General features: G+C 39.3%; 1 protein-coding gene across 1 annotated transcript in view; it reads right to left on the bottom strand.

Moving 5' to 3' along the window:
• The window catches only part of LOC121873428 (nephrin-like), a 297,799-nt gene that overhangs the window by 176,042 nt on the left and 103,982 nt on the right, over window positions 1-17,775 (bottom strand). Inside the window, exon 4 of the mRNA XM_042377008.1 lies at window positions 7,232-7,404. Coding sequence (XP_042232942.1) covers window positions 7,232-7,404 — 173 coding nt within the window. The remainder of the gene's footprint in view (window positions 1-7,231; window positions 7,405-17,775) is intronic.

Genomic DNA, 17,775 nt, shown 5'->3' with positions numbered 1-17,775 from the left:
ACAGCCTCGGGGTCTAGGTGTTTTATATGGTAATGTGTTAAGAAAAAACCTAACCTAACCTAACTTAACCAAAACTAACATAATCCTAACCTAACCTAACCTTCTGTTTCTAATTCTGCATTCAGCATTTTTACGGCTTTCAGAGACCTATAAATCTTTTCTTTCATTTCTCTCGCCGTTTATCTTCATTTCCATCTTCGTCGTTATTATTCCTTTTATCGCGTCTATCTATTTTTGTTCTTGTTATTTGTATTAATATTTCGCTTTGGTCAATTATGTGTTTCTGGTGATTTATGTGTTTTCGTGGTTTTCGTCTTTCAGCGTGTGGTTATTCTATTTTAATCTATCTATCTATCTATCTATCTATCTGTCCATTTTGCCTTCGAATTATTTTCCTATTTATCTCTATCTTTCGTTTTCTTCTTTTCCTTCTTCCTCTTCCTCATTCGTCACATTTTTTCGCATCGTCTTCGTATCTTTTCTTTTCTGCCAGTTCCATCCATTAACTCTCTCTCTCTCTCTCTCCTATATAAGGGTGGAAAGAGGTGAGAGGGGGGTAGGGGGGTAGGGGGTAGGTGAGGGAGGAGAGGTCAGGGCAGGATGAGGAGAGAAGGGAGGAGGGGAGGGGGGGGGTGAGGGAGGGGACCAAGGAGGTCAAGGCACTGATAAGTGTTCAGGATCGTTGCTGGGTGGGTCGGTATTGATCGGGGCATGTAGGTAATGTGTGTACGTGTGTGTTGGTGGTAAGTCGGGAGAGATAGGATAGAGCAGAGGATAGACAGATAGATAGACCTACACACACACACACACACACACACACACACACACACACACACACAGCTGCTAAATAAATAAACAATATATAGTTTTTAAACCCAAACAGAAAATTTTACGGTCCAAAGTCGTTAACTTCCCTGACCCCTGAGCCTTGTAGCTTCTGTCCGAATAAGGTTTATGGTGCAAGAATCTGTTCAAGCTCTTAAAGGTGTCATAAAGGTGTTCTGCTTCTCACTTTTTTTCTGTAGTAAAGAGTTCTTGTGGCGTGAATTCTTTTAAAAGTCAATAGCGATAACTCTTGATTTTGCTCTTTCCTTCTTTCTACTAGTTTATAGAACTCTTAGTCTTTCGGTAACACACTCTTTTGGTCTTTCGGTAACGCACTCTTTTGGTCTTTTGGTAACGCACTCTTTTGGCCTTTTGGTAACACACTCTTTTGGTCCTTTGGTAACACACTCTTTTGGTCTTTCGGTAACGCACTCTTTTGGTCTTTTGGTAACACACTCCGTTAATCTTTTGGTAACACACTCTTTTAATCTTATGGCTAACACCCTCTTTTGGTAACACACTCTCCGAATTATTTGGTAACACTCTCTCTTAATCATTTGGTAACACTCTCTTTTGCTTAGATTATATTACATTACATTAAATTACATTCGTTTACATTACATTAACGAAAGAATTACTTAATAAATTATCTTCTAATCCACTAAACATAATACCCAAATACCATCATAAATACCTGAAAAATAATAATACCCTCAAAATCTAAATCAAAGTTCTAAATTTACGTCAACATAAAATATTTTGTCTTGACTATTTTTGTGTTTCTTCCTCCGAGGCACAATGAAACACCTTTAATTTTAGACCACAATGCTGTAAATGTGAGTTAAATTATTACCTTTAATCTCTTTGGTTAATGGTATATGATCTAGAGGCTACAGTAAGATATATTCTGGGGTTTTTTTTTAGTTTTGTTTAAACGTCTATGTAGATATTATTTATTTCCCGAAACTAACATAGAAATTAAAAATAAAATTCTACCTTAATTTTATTCACTAAGCTAATTTAACACCCTTGAGGACGATGACTTAAGTGCTTCGTGAGTGTATCTTAAGGTAGAGTTTGAGTATAAGTGTATTATCAGATCTGAAGGAACTACTTAGCATTACCAAACATACAGACAAGTTTTGGTTTTGGTTTTATTTCGTGTTTATATTTGTTTGGGTGATTACAATGTCACAGGTAAGAGGAAAAAGTAAGATTGTGAGAGTATTGATTTTTTTTTTAGCTGTTAAATAAAAGTTACAGGGACAATAGAGGAAGAAAATGACACATCAACAGTACTAATTAAAGCTTTCATTTCATTCCATCTTTCCATCAGCTGACTTAACAACAACAACAAAAATGTAAAAAAAAATCAATAAAAAAAAAAGGCTTTTTCTCTTTCATGGAAACAAATTAACTACACACGTCACAGCACTTATGTATTACTGATTGATAAACATCACTTTTGTTTGTTTACTTACTTACTTACTTACTTACTTATACAACACACACGGAGGATTCTTATTGGTGCAGCAGCAACTCGAGGTAAAAAAATTCCGTTTCGATATTTTTGTTTTTGTTTTTATATTGAGAACGAAGGAATAAAAAAATCTCGGTAAAATTAACGAGGAGATGGAGAAATTCCCTGGGTGTGATGGTCGGTTAGGTTAGGTTAGGTTAGGTTAGGTTAGGTTAGGTGATAGGAGAAAGTTCAACACCATGATGAAAGTTCGTGTCTCCAGTCTAAACCATCATACTACCATCTTTCCAAGGTATCATTGTAATCTTCCATTGGCGCTATGCATCACTTCTAGAGATCAGCAGTTCCCTGGGTGCTGGGCTGCCCACTAGTGATCAGCTCCATTTGATGATATTGATTTCCTCACCTGTTACCCCCAGAGGTCCATAGTTAAGGGGGATGGCGACTATGGTCTAGCGATATGTTGCAATAATAGATGGTGGCAGCAGCGAGAACAAGAGCTATACCAATATGGAAGGCCTTTTGGTCAAGGTGTTGATCTAATGAGGTATTCCAGATGACCCTTAGGAAGTCCTTATCCCAAGGTGTGTTCAGTGACCTCAGGCAAGACCTCCCCAAGTGTCGTGTCACCGACTTGAGTGTGTGTCTGAGGCAATCTTCTCCCCACAATGGGTCTTTTCCTTGGCGTCGTTTGAGGATGTTGGTTTGGCCATTTGGTATAAGATGACCTCTCACTAGTCGACAGCCTCGGTAAATATTGGGCACTTCCTGCAACATTCCTGAAGCGTTCTGGGGAAAATCCTGTTTACTAGCTCGTTTGAGGGTGCAGGAGGATAGGAATGTTAGTGCTGTAATTTAATTCAGGAGAATTTGCTGTGAGGTTAAGTTAGGTTAGATTAGACAAGGGCAGGGCGACCTGTGGTGTAATGGTCAGCATTCTCGCCTCGCAAGCGAGCGGACCTGGGTTCGTTCCCCGGGCAGGGTGAAACTATGGGCAAGTTTCTTTACGCCATTTGCCTCTGTCTACCCAGCAATAATTGGGAACCTGGATGTTAATCGATTTGTGGATCGTGTTCCGGGGTAATGGTTAGCCAGTGCAGTTGGCGAGTTGTCCGGTCTTCTCGGACTATTCCTTGACACTGGGTCATGCAGCTCGTTAACTTAGGGTGTGGTTGTTGTTTTGGCAACACCTTCTACACCTTAAACAAATTCACGCCTAGGTGGCCCTTGAACCAGTCATCCTCGTTACACGAGGGCAAACCATTAGGTTAGAAATATATTGATATTTTCCATATGATGCAATTACACACACACGCACACACACACACACACACACACACACACACACACACACACACACACACAATATGCCTCATGAGAAAGATAACAGATAAAAGATGTTAACGAATATTTATCTAACAAAACAAAATACAAAAAAAAGTTGTTTACCAGGAATGAAGTCAGTTAGTAAAAGTTTACATTTAGTGAGAAAGTTTTTAATAGTGCCGAGTGATGGTGAGACACTAGAATATACACCGACTCATAAACACTCAAACTACAAAAATATGTCACTATACCACCTTACACACACTCAAACTACAAAACTGTGTCACCGAAAAAAATAAATAAATAAATGAATACCTAAACATTGCTGAACTTTTTTCAGGTAACAGTAAAATACGTCAGGATAAAATACAAAAATGTAGTGTGTGTGTGTGTGTGTGTGTGTGTGTGTGTGTGTGTGTGTGTGTGTGTGTGTGTGTGTGTGTGTGTGTGTGTGTTTTATTCTTTTAATGTCAGATATTTATTCAAAAAAATTTCACTTCATCACTATCACCTTCACTCTCCTACACCTACACTATCATCATCATCATCATCATCACTACCACCATCACCACCATCACCACCATCACCACCACAACCACCATCACAACCACCACCACCATCATCACCATCTACACTACAAAGCTGTGCCTCAGGTGTGCCATCTAGTAATAGACGGATAATTAGCCTTCACCTATCACCTGTCACCTTCCGAAGACAGATTAAATTTCCTGTAATATCAACTTTAATATTTGACTATCTTATTCTGCACAATATTCTGAAAAAAATTTAGACTGGCCATTTCCAAAAGTCTTTCATGCTCATCAAATTTAATTTCTCGTAGTAATTTCCATCTATATAACACAACAACGTCGCTTTTAGGTGAATACTCATTAAATTTTCCCTGTTAGCGAGTCCACTCTAACTTTTTTAATAGTTTCTGTCAACTTTTCTGTCGACTCGTCAAAGAGACTTATGTGCGTGTGTGTGTGTGTGTGTGTGTGTGTGTGTGTGTGTGTGTGTGTGTGTGTGTGTGTGTGTGCGTGTGTGTGTGTGACACCAACTGCCAGTGCTACCCGAGTGTTGATGCCTCCCTGGCCATCACTAGTAAGGCAGATGGCCAAAAATAACAGTAAATAATTGACCAGCTTGTGTTTTGGCCTTACTGTTAATTCTCTATCATAATATTCTACTTTGTTCATGATGATCCTCACAACTTTCTTTGTTATTTACCTTTGACAAACTAAATTAAACCAAACTAAACCAAACTAAACCCAAACTAAACCATTTGAACAAGAGAATGAACCACGGCTGCCTACAAGAGAGGTAAAACACATGAAGACTACAACAGGACATAACACGGTTGTAGAAAAGTATTGTTAAGTTGTCGTCAGAGATTAGTTACAGATAAGGAAGAGGAGAAAATGTTAATAAAATAAGATAAATATACCAGTAAAAAAAAATTAATAAAATAAAATATCCTCGATCACTCCATACACCCAGAGCTTCATATAACACCTAAATATATTTCCTATTAATCTCATAAGAATATTTACAGTACATCCACCACCACCACGACCACCACCACCGTACACTACCACCACATTCTCTTCTCAAATCGTAAGCAGAGCGAGAGGCAGTCTTCCTACACCCGGCCATTACGACCCCCTTACGAGTTGAGTTTTACATCCACAGAATAGAATGTTGCATATATTTGAATCTAATAAATATCTAAGTAAGTAATTGAGACTGTATATACAAATGAGATATATTTTTCAAAAGCCACGAGAATTTCTACACGGAGTCAAAAAAAAAAAGAAGCGAAATTGGGTATAAAAGTGGAGTTTTCTTTATAATTTATACAGATCACAAGGGAATATAAATCAGACATACTATTACAGATTCTTATATATGCTTCATTAAAATGCTATAGACTCATAACAAGTGATCGCGGTCCCTTCGTGCCCTTGTGAAAGTTTGAACGCTTGTGACAGCGTACAGCAATGAGGTGTGCCAAGTCCATAGACTTGCTTCGTTTTCCATCGTAAATAAAATTGTTAATTAATGCCTTCCTAAAGAAACCATCGACATGGGACCAGGTTTGTTCCACTCTACGATTTTTTTGCGATTTTTCCACCAAGTTTAATGAAAAACGATTGTGCCGTTTCGGCTGCCCAGAACAGACACACACACACACACACACACACACACACACACACACACACACACACACACACAGACACACGCCTAGTCCTATAGTATATTGGATTATACAGTACGTGATATTGGTCTTGTTTTTCCATATATGAGGTTAGGTTAGGTTAGGTTTGGTTTCGTTTCATTAGGTTAGGTTTACTCTATCGATACAACAATACAGTGAGAAATGATTGTAAACACCATTAAATACAATCTCTCCTTAATTCAGTGTTGACGTCTGTGTGTATGTTAATGAAGCGGCTAAGTGACAACACCATTATTAACACAACCATAACACAAACCTGAAACAAGAGATAGTGAAGCGGATGTTGTCTCCTGTCATAACCCGTAATTAACAGTAGCTAATGGTCGTGTTGTGATCCAAGTGCCACTATACACAGCTTCGTGTCTTAAACTACAACAACAACAACGATAATAATGACAACAACAACGGCAACAACAAAAACAATACTAACAAAAACAACAACGACAACAACAATAATAACAACAACAACAATAGCGACAACAACATCAAGAACAATAATAATAACAAGAACAATAACAACAACGACAAAACCAACAAAAATAACAACGTCAACAACAACAACGAAACACACTTACCTGAGGCGATAAATTAAGACCAACACGCTATACCTCATAACCTGACACCTGGCTGGCCTTTACGTGACCAATGTCGAATTCCTGGATCAGTAAAGTGAATATGTGTCAATATTGCACCCGAGGCTAACTGAGACTTACCATGCACCTGTCGGGTATCTGGGCTATTAACCTAACCTAACCTAAAGCTGGGACTCTAACTAACACTGGTACTCTAACTAACACTGGGGTTCTAACTAACACTGGGACTCAAACTAACACTGGTACTCTAACTAACACTGGGACTCAAACTAACACTGGTACTCTAACTAACACTGTGACTCTAACTAACACTGGTACTCTAACTAACACTGGGACTCTAACTAACACTGGTACTCTAACTAACACTAGAAACACCGATACTCTAACTAACACTGGTACTCTAACTAACACTGGTACTGACTATATTAACAAGAAAGCTGATCTACCTTTATCCCGGAATGGACCGAGTAATGATGTTACCTGTCATTGGTGTCCAGGTAAGACGATGACCCTGATACTAGGACCAGCTGGGTTATTGAACCACCTTCAGGAGACACCAAGTCAGGTAGGTATTTATCTCTGTAAGGTATACGGGAGAGGCACAGGTATGTACAGTGTATTAACTTTACCTCTACAGTACAGCTGGTAATGGAACGAGCTTACCTTTGGCTGAGAGTCGAACAGGTGACCCAATATCATCGGTGTTGAAGTCATCTCTAGAATCAAGGCTACTGGGCTGGTCACCTCAAGGTTTGATCGGTTACTCACCTATGCGAAAGTCAACCCGGCAGGTGTAGTTGGCTTGATCAGCGCTCAGTACAGGTTTGATGTGGAGTGCCGGCACCTGACCCGGGCGGAAGGTGGCCCGACCCTCCAGCAGTTTGCTTTTGATGGTATGACGCTCCTCCGGGGCCTGCAGGCGGCCTGGCCGGTTGTCGTAACTGTGAGACAAAAATGGAGGAGAGTTAGTGAGTGTTCTGGGTATTACAAGATGGCGAGTCACCCTTTAAGAAACAGTCCTCTACTAACACACACACTTACTCACTTTTACACCATCTAATTTAAGTTGGAGTCTGGCCGGCAGCCCACAACCACACCAGGAGTAAAATATTCTTACCGCAAGAATTCTCAGACATCCTCATAGGAAGTTGAGTTCGTTTGCCACTTAACACACTGAAGCAGTATCGCTCTGTACCTTACCCTCGAGGTGAAGCGCCGTTCCTCTGATTTATGAAACGTATTTGATGAATGTTGAGTAAAGACTCTGATACCTTCACGTCCTAATGCATGGAGAGCTTCAGGTGCATCTGAAGTCAAGATGTGAGGAGTGGTGGTGGTGGTGGTGGTGGTAGTAGTGGTGGTAGTAGTGGAGGGTAATGATGGTGATGATGGTGTTGGTGATGGTGGTGGTGGTGAGGGTGATGTTGGTGGTGATGGTGGTGATGGTGCGAGTGATGGTGGTGTATGCTCTCAGTCTTGTTGACAACACTCGAGAATTTGAGACCCACAGCATTGGCAGGGTCTTATAGAAGGTCATAAGGTCGTCCAGAGTTAACACGATGTTGTTTTAGAGAACCTGTGTGTGTGTGTGTGTGTGTGTGTGTGTGTGTGTGTGTGTGTGTGTGTGTGTTCTTCCAATGACTAGGACTCAATACTCAGAAGTTTTAAGTCAATAGTTGCTAAACGTGACTCGACTCTGTTTTGTGACGTCATATGTAAACAAGCCTAACAGAGGAGAGAGTATAATAGCCTTTGACCTCCCGACAAGTGGACAATGACTACAGAGAGAGAGAGAGAGAGAGAGAGAGAGAGAGAGAGAGAGAGAGAGAGAGAGAGACGAAGGAATGACTTTAATGAGATAAATTTCTTAAGCTAAGAGAACCTAACCTAACCAAAAGTAGTGTTATGAAGGTGTGGAGGAATTTAGACGTACGGTAATGGAAGGAAAATGAGGAGGAAATTCTCTCGGTGGATTACAAGGATTTTATCAAGGTAGTAAAAATTTAATTGAGGTAATATTTCCAGATAGTGAGAGAGAGAGGAGGTGAAGAGGATTGTGGAAATGTTGGCCTCACCCAAACCAAAACCTACCTAACCTAACCAAACCTAACCTAACCTAACCCAACCCAACCTAACCAAAACCAAACCTAACCTAATCCCACCTAACCTAAACCTAACCCAACCAAACCTAACCTAACCTAACCAAAACCAACCTAACCTAACCAAACCCTAACCTAACCTAACCTAATTCGTGATGGCAAATATCGTTAAAAGTCACAAAAATAAAATAAATAAATATATAAATAAATAAATAAATAAAATAAGTAAATAGATAAATAAATAAATAAATAAATAAATAAATAAATAAATAAATAAATAAATAAATAAATAAATAAATAGAAATAATAAAAAACATCTCTCCTACTCATCACCAGGCAGCCATTTGCAGACATCACTCAGAAAGGAAAACACTCTGAGGTCTTTCTAGGAACAACATAATAATACATATAATACTGACACACACACACACACTAAGATGGAGCTTTTTAATGTACTGTCAGGATGCGAGCGTCTTATGCCTGACTGAACCTGTGTGTGCGTGTGTGTGTGTGTGTGTGTGTGTGTGTGTGTGTGTGTGTGTGTGTGTGTGTGTAGAGAGAGATCTGTGGGTGAAATAGGTACAGAGACAAGAGGTGAAGTGTTGGTGGTGTATTAAGAGAGATGTAATTTGATGGTTGAGAGTGGGTGGAGGGTGGGTGAGGGTGGGTGAGGGGTGGGGTGAGGGTGGGGTGAGGGTGGGTAGGGTGGGGTGTTGCCGAATAGGGTGAGAAGATAGTGTGCGGATTTTTTACAGTGGAGAAGGAGAGGGTGGAGGAGACGGCAGAGGAGAAGGGAAGATGATATGTCGGTCATTTAAGACTCGTGGAACTTACAGATTGTTCTGGAAGATGGTAAGAGGGGAGGAGGAGGGGAGGGAGGAGAGGGAAGAGGGGGGAGGAGCAAGAGGGGGAGGAGCAAGAGGGGAGGAGCAGGAGGAAGAGGGGAGGAGGAGGAGGTGATGGTTGGTGGTGAGAGAATGGGAAGACAAGGTTAGAAAAGTGGACTTGGAACAACGAAGAATGAGGAGGAAGAGGGAGGAGGAGGAAGCAAGGAGAAATCATGGAAATAGCGAAGATTAAAGAAAAAAATAAGGAAGGGGAGTGAAGAGACAATGAATGAAGAGTGAGAGAACAGAGATTGAGAGAAGGAGAAGAAGGGGAAGGAGAAGGAAGAAGGCGAGAAACACATAAATAATTCAAAGGGCAGGAAGGCCAACAGAGGGAGGTGGCGCACAAGACGCCACACACACACACACACACACACACACACACACACACACACACACACACACACACCTAAAAGAATGAAAATACAGACATAATGGGGAATAAATGAGAGATTAAGGATACACAAAAAAATCAAACAAGAGATGTGTATAGGAAGAGGGAAGAACGGAATAACATTAAGAGATAAAGGAAGGGGGTGGAAGAACAGGTAAGATTAATGAGTATGAACTTAACTTAACCACCTAATAACACCTGTCGGGAGGAGAGTAAAGGTGTGGTGTGTGTGTGTGTGTGTGTGTATGTGTGTGTGTGTGTGTGTGGTGTGTATGGTGAGTTATTAAATATCGATATAAGAAACAGTTAGTGCCGGTACTTGACTCCTGATCCGGGACATTTATACCTGTGTGATGGAAGAGGTGAGGCTCAGGTAGGGTCTGAGCACACAGGTGAGAGAGAGAGAGAGAGAGAGAGAGAGAGAGGGGGCGTACAACACAGACAGACAGACAGACAGGACAGACAGACAGGCAGCAGACAGACAGACGAAAAAGCGACAGAAACAGATACGAAGGGAACGCAAGGAAAACACACACACACACACACACACACACACACACACACACAGACAGAGGGGACGATGAAAGGAATTCTGTAAGATACAATTCCCTTTAATCTCCACGTAAAATATAATCAAGGAACAATCCAATAGAGAGAAAGAGAAGAAGAGAAGAGAACTAGAGAGAAATAAAATAAGAGAAGCCATCATTCGCCTGGTCTTAACACACGTCAAAGGATTATTCAACAAAGTAAATCGAATCTTCAAAAGGAGGTATCCAATTCACCTGTCATACACCTGTAATAAAAACTGCATCTCACTTTGTATGATCGATGAGATGAAAAAGGAAAAAACAGGTGAACTATTGTAAAAAAACAATATTATGCGGTGGATGAGCGGATACAGAACTTGTTTCCTGTGTTTAAGGTCCCTGGTTCGATCTTAGAGGGAGGTGTAACTGAAGTGTAGCACGGAACAGGATAGTATTATTATGGCACGGAACACATAATGCTATACACGGAACACGAAGTAACACGGGGTAGAATGGAATGTTATTATGACACGGAACACAAGCTAATCTAATGGCACGAAACACGAAGTAACACGGAACAGAAAGAGGTACGTGAAGGAGGCGAGAAAGAGAGAGAGAGAGAGAGAGAGAGAGAGAGAGAGAGAGAGAGAGAGAGAGAGAGAGAGAGAGAACAGAAATCGTGTGGTGAGGTTAGGTTAGGTTAAGTGATCAGGAGAATGAGACTCTCACACGAGTCTATTAAAGCCTCAGGAAGATGCTGATGGCCTGAGATCACGAGACCTATACGACCTTCTCACACCTCCCCTACAACGCAGAGAATTATCTTTATAACTTCCAGATTCTTTCATTTCTTTCTTTCTTTCTTTCATTCTTCTCTTTCTTTTTCTATCTATGTTTTCCATTTCGTCACCACAACAAAACACAAAATAACGCTGGTATTATTTTTCACTTTATCCACGAGGCCATTAATCACCCTTTGAGAAAACCAAAACAAAAATAATAATAAAAACTAACGTAAAGAGAGAGAGAGAGAGAGAGAGAGAGAGAGAGAGAGAGGAGAGAGAGAGAGAGAGAGGAGAGAGAGAGAGAGAGAGAAGAGAGAGAGAGGTAAAAGGAAGGAATTTATCTATCTGTTTTGTCATTGGTGGAATCATAAAGAGATAAAATATACAGGGGGAGGCGGATGTGTCTGTCTGTCTGTCTGTCTGTCTGCCTGTCTGTCTGTCTGTCTGTCTGTCTGTTCTGAGGTTGAGAGCAGAGGGGAACGTGAGTAGAGGGAGAGAGGTAAAGGAATTGAGGATTTTTGTGTACATTGGTGAAGAGAATCAGAGAGGAGAGAGAGAGAGAGAGAGAGAGAGAGAGAGAGAGAACCAACAAAAACCAACCAGTAAACAAACAAAAGAAAGAAAGAATGAAAGAAAGAAAGAAGCAACACACACAGATATAAACAAAATCCAGGTTTACAGTTTACCTTCACTACCACCCTTTTTCTCTCACTTTTCCTCTTCCATTTTTTCTCTCACCCTCTCTCTCTCCCTTTCTCTCTCTGTTTCAATCTCATTTTTTCTTACTCTTGTGATGACTTAAGTGAGATAGATGGTATGTGTGTGTGTGTGTGTGTGTGTTGTTCTTCTCTCTCTCTCTCTCTCTCTCTCTCTCTCTCTCTCTCTCTCTATCTATCTATCTATCTACCATCAATGTTCAGTAAAATAGAAATGAAAATAAAATACAGACAAACTCAAAGATAGATAGATAGATAGATAGATAGATAGATAGATAGATAGATAGATAGATAGATAGATAGATAGGATAGATAGATGGATGATAGATGATAGATAGATAGATAGATAGATAGATAGATAGATGGATGAGATAGATAGATGATAGATGGTGATAGATAGAGATGATAGATAGAGATAGATAGATAGATAGATAGATGAGATAGGATAGATAGATAGATAGATAGATAGATAGATAGGATAGATAGATAGATAGATAGATAGATAGATAGATAGATAGATAGATGGATAGAGATAGATAGAGATAGATAGATAGATAGATGGAGGATAGATAGATAGATGGATAGATAGATAGATAGAGATAGATGATGGATAGATGAAGATAGATAGATAGATAGATGATGGATATTTAATTGATGTAGACTAGCGTAATTAAGTCCCCTGTTGGAACTATTAAACTACTATACATCAAGACGTGTTTTAATTACGTTCAAAGGAAAAACAAGGCAGGTTTGGATCTATTAAGTACGAATATTTCAACAGTGAACCAGAAGGTTTCAGTGAGACTCTCTATATGGTGTAGAAAGTCCATTATATCGAGGGCCCATTAGATATAAAACCTCCAAATAACAAACTTCTGTATATAGATATGAAAGTCCGTTATATCGAGAGTCCGTTAGATATAATAATAAATTGGATAAAATAAGGTATTTGATCAATTAATTTTATAACAATAACCTATTTTCGGATACACTTTTAACATAATCACAGAAGGAATAATTAATGTTGTTTATGATTGATTGTTTATTTCTCAAAGGTGAAGAATGAAAAGGTGACCACAGGTGACTACAGGTAACCACAGGTGACTACAGGTGACAAAAGGTGACTACAGGTGACAAAAGGTGACCAAATCAACTGAAGAAAATATGAACACTTAAGTCATAAATTAGTAAACTATTGACAAGAAAGTATTGGTTATCGAATTCTTTTGATACGTTATTATGATATATTAGCTTAAGTTTGGTATAGGGGAGAGAGTAGTGTGTGTTCATGATAGTAACGTTGGACCAGAGTATACGGTACAGGTGCGTGTTGTAGCAGTATAGCGGCCGGTCGGTCAGTCAGTCAGTCAGTCAGTTATTTACTTAGTTAGTTAATGGGTCAGTCAGTCAATCATTTAGTTAGTTAGTTAATGGGTCGGTCAGTCAGTCAGTCAGTCAGTCAGTCACCATATAGTAACGATAACGTCGACACACTATAAGACTGGCAATAACCTAACAGTCAACACGGATAAGCTGACACTTCACTTGTGTGTGTGTGTTTTACTTAATCTCACTTATAAACACGTCAGGTCACACATGATCATGTCAGGTCACGAAAGTTTACATCTGATGACAAGAAATAACAATGACAGCCACGCGAGGGAGGGCAAGGCAGATCAATTTCTTATCACATGAAGAGTTACCTAACCTAACCAAACCAACCTAAACTAACCAAAACTAATCCTAACCAACTAAAACTAACCAAACCAAAACCAAATCAAACCAAACTAACCTAAACTAACCAAAACTAACATAAAATAACCGATGGTCATCTCAACACATGAATCATAACTTTCACTAATAAGAAAAAGAGATGAAATGATCATGTCATTTTATATACTGTAGGTCATGTCTGTTTTTTAGTGATATCTATTTCCAACAAAATATATTTAGTTTAGAAATGGTCCAATTGCAAGGGAGATAATGACCTACCAATCACAGGCAATCAGTTGATGAAAATTGGAGTTTACGTCAGTCAACTGAGAAGGTAAGTTTCAACACAGACCTCACACAAAGGAACACATCACTCACTACACATCACAGGGACAAGCACATCACCAAGTTACACCAGTCAAAGATAACAAAAAATCAGTCACCGCACATCACACTGACCAGCACATCACATCACCAGGAATGTGTCATAGTCCAGTAGGAAATCATTTGGTGGCATTATTTTTGAAACTCTGAACTATGTATAAAATATCACCACAGCAGACTCTCAGTTATATATATAGTGATATAGAGCCGGAGGTCAGGTCAGTAGAGGTCACAGGAGGTCACAGGAGGTCACAGGACACAATGAGTCACAGGACGTTATAGGTCACAAGAGGTCACAGGAGATCACAGGACACAATGGGTCATAGGCTGTTATAGGTCACAAGAGGTCAAGGGAGGTCACAGGAGGTCACAGGTCACAATGGGAATGGCTGATAGGTCATGGTCAAGGAAGGTCACAGGAGATCACGGGTCACAATGGGCCACAGGACAGGTCACAGGAGGTAACAATAGGTCACGAAAGATGAATTCCACACCACATTAAGAGTTATCAAGACCGAATTTACAACGAGCAATTTCTCAACCATAATTTTCTACAAAAAATAAAATAAAAATTTACAACGCATTTCCACCATCATAAATATTCATCTCTCAGCTCTCAGGACCATCAATAGTTTAGAAATAGGTTAATGGCTCCGGAGATAGTCCCTATAGCCATTAATATAATGATCACATACCAACATACAACAATGTCAACGAATTAAACGCTAACATAAATATTTACTCCCTAAATTACCCGCCCACGTATTGAAAAGGATTTGTGCATTTTCGGAGAATTTCGATTATTATGGGAGGAGATTTTAGCATATTTTATCGGATTTTGGGGAGAGCTCAGGTCTGTGGTAGTGAGTGCGTGGTCTGTGGGAGTGAGTGCGTGGTCTGGAGGGAGTGCGTGGTCTGTAGGGGAGTGCGTGAAGGTTCAATACAGGTTGATGGTATTCTTCAAGGGACCTGGACGGAGCGGGGGACGAACAAGACAACAGTCAGACTTCAATTTAAGTTTTATAGACTTGTGAAATATGAAAAAACAAACAAGAGAATGACTTTAACACAAATAAAATAAAAATAAACACAAATTACAGTAAATAAACTTTGATTATAAGACACCATAAGTATGATGAATTAGCATAGAGAATTATAATGTGGGTTTTTTTTTTAATGTAATAAAAAAACATTTCCTAGATAACCCTACCGACGTAACGCTGAGGCCATGAGATTTGATGCTTCATATGTACTTGCACACATATATACTTGTGAGATATATATGCACTTGGTAGAAAATATATTTAGTTTAGACACACAGGTACTTAGAAACACACACACACACACACACACACACACACACACACACACACACACACACACACACAACACACACACACACACACACACGTAGCTCGCCATAAAGCATGAACCACGGACTCCTGTACCTTGAGACTCGCCAAGGCATGACACAAAGAACGACATCTACAGGGAATTGCTGCCAGACCTCAAAGACTGAATAACTGAGCAAATGTCTTGTGTCTGTCTGTGGGTTGAGGTCTGAATAACACACACACACACACACACACACACACACACACACACACACACACACACACACACACACACACACACACACACACACACACACACACACACACACACAACACTGACAGAGAGGCTCATGAGGAAGAGTACAGCGGGTAGTAGACTCATAAGGGAAGGGGGGGGAGCTAATTGACTCACAGGGGTAGAGGGGAGAGAGGGGGGGGTAGAGAGGAGGAGGGGAGTGCCTGGACTTTATGGTAGGTTAGAAGGTTACGTTACGTTAGATCTTTGGATCATATTGACTGTGCAAAAGTCTACGGCACCACCACCCACTTTCACTTAGTTTGCCTGTGAAAAAGTCTACGTCATTACCACCCACGTTTAACAATCCTGAAAAAAAGAAAGAAAAGGTAAATATCTTTGTCAAAGCTCAAGAATGAAATGAGGATATAAAAATGAACGCATTCTCCACACCTTAAGAAAGAAAGAAAGAACCAAACAAACACCAAAACAAAAGGAAACAATTAAATGACTCTTGGTTGGACATACATAGATACAACTGAACCATCTTATCACACTGTCACGCTCCAAGTGTATTAATTACTACAGTGTGGTAATGATCACACCTGGTCACAAACACACACACACACGCGATATGTCACTAGACTGTGTGACTTAAGCTTGGTTGTTGTGGTTGTTGTTGTGGTGTTGTGGTTGTTGTTGTGGTGTGGTGTTGTTTTTTGGTTTTTCTATTGTTGTTGTTGTGATGGTATTATTATTGTTATTATTAGTAGTAGTCGTAGATCTGCGGCTTAACTAACTCAACACAGTTAGAATAGCTACTATGTATTAGGATATTTAATATGTAATAAAATGGTGGTGAAGGTGAAATACAGCAATTAAAATAAGTAAGGTAGTAGAAGTAGAAGTAGTAGTAGTAGTAGAAAGTAGTAAACAGTAGTCGTAACATTATTATTATTATTATTATTATTAATTATTATTTTTATTATATTATTATTATTATTATTATTATTATTATTATATTTATTATTATTATTATTAATATTATTTATTTATTATTATTATTATTATTATTATTATTATTATTATTACTATTGTTAATATCACTAACATTATTATTATTATTATCACCAACCTGTGAGCGCCACCAACCTCTCTCCAAAAGACGTTCATGCCTTAGTCTTTATCATCACACTTTATAAACTCCTTCAAAACTTCTCACCTTCACCTAAAACTTTAAAGTAATCAGAATATAAAAGTCTTAAATCATTCTGGCTATGAAACTTTTTTTCCCACTTAAGAATAAGTTTCAAATGGGAGTTAATTACCCTAAATTGACTGTGTTTTTTTTCCCCACGATGATTACACCCCTGAGGAATGAGAAGGTAGGTAGGTGGATGAGAGAGAGAGAGAGAGAGGGGGTGTGGTGTGTGTGTGTGTGTGTGTGTGTGTGTGTGATTTCAACTTGAACCGGTCCTGACTTACACGTCTGCCGGGCAGTTTTGTGGTTGAAAAGTTTGGCAGCTGCTGGAATCTCAATTTAAACTATTCCCCTGGATGTCTGATTTTTTGATGTGTGAGAGAGAGAGAGAATTAAGAGAAAGGATAGAGAAAGAAAGAAAGAAATTGAATTGATGGGTGAGACAGATACAATTAAAAAAAGTGAAATAAATTTAAGTGAGAGGGTAAACAATTAAGAGACTGACAGACAGACAGACAGACAGACAGAGAGACAGACAGAGATTATGTGAGACAGAGGAAAGAAGAGAGGATTGAGAGAATAAAAAGGTAGGTGGAGATATAAAATACAGGGAAGAAAAAATAAAAAAAAAGGAAAAAGAGAGAGGAACAGATCCAATAAAAACAAGGAGAAAAAATACGAAAATAAATGGAAACCGAGTTAAAAAAAGTGACACAAAGTGAAAGACAGACAGACAGGCAGAGAGACAGAAACAGACAGGGGAAAAAGAGACAGACAGATAGAAAAACACAGATAAACAGACAGAGAAAGAGAGATAGAGACAGACTGACAGAGAAATACACCGACAGAGAAAGAGACAGACAGACAGACAGACAGAGAAACACAGCGACAGAGAAAGAGACAGACAGACAGACAGACAGTTAATCCTCAAGTTAAAACATCCATACAACACAACAGGTAAAACAGATCACAACATAAAGGTAAGTACCAGCTAATTAACTCACCAGTCTTACCTGACCTCAATAACAAAACAT

This window comes from Homarus americanus, unplaced genomic scaffold (assembly GCF_018991925.1).
Source record: "Homarus americanus isolate GMGI-L3 unplaced genomic scaffold, GMGI_Hamer_2.0 scaffold34739, whole genome shotgun sequence".
Classification (NCBI taxonomy): Eukaryota; Metazoa; Arthropoda; class Malacostraca; order Decapoda; family Nephropidae; genus Homarus; species Homarus americanus.
This window is presented reverse-complemented; position numbering and strand designations above follow the sequence as displayed.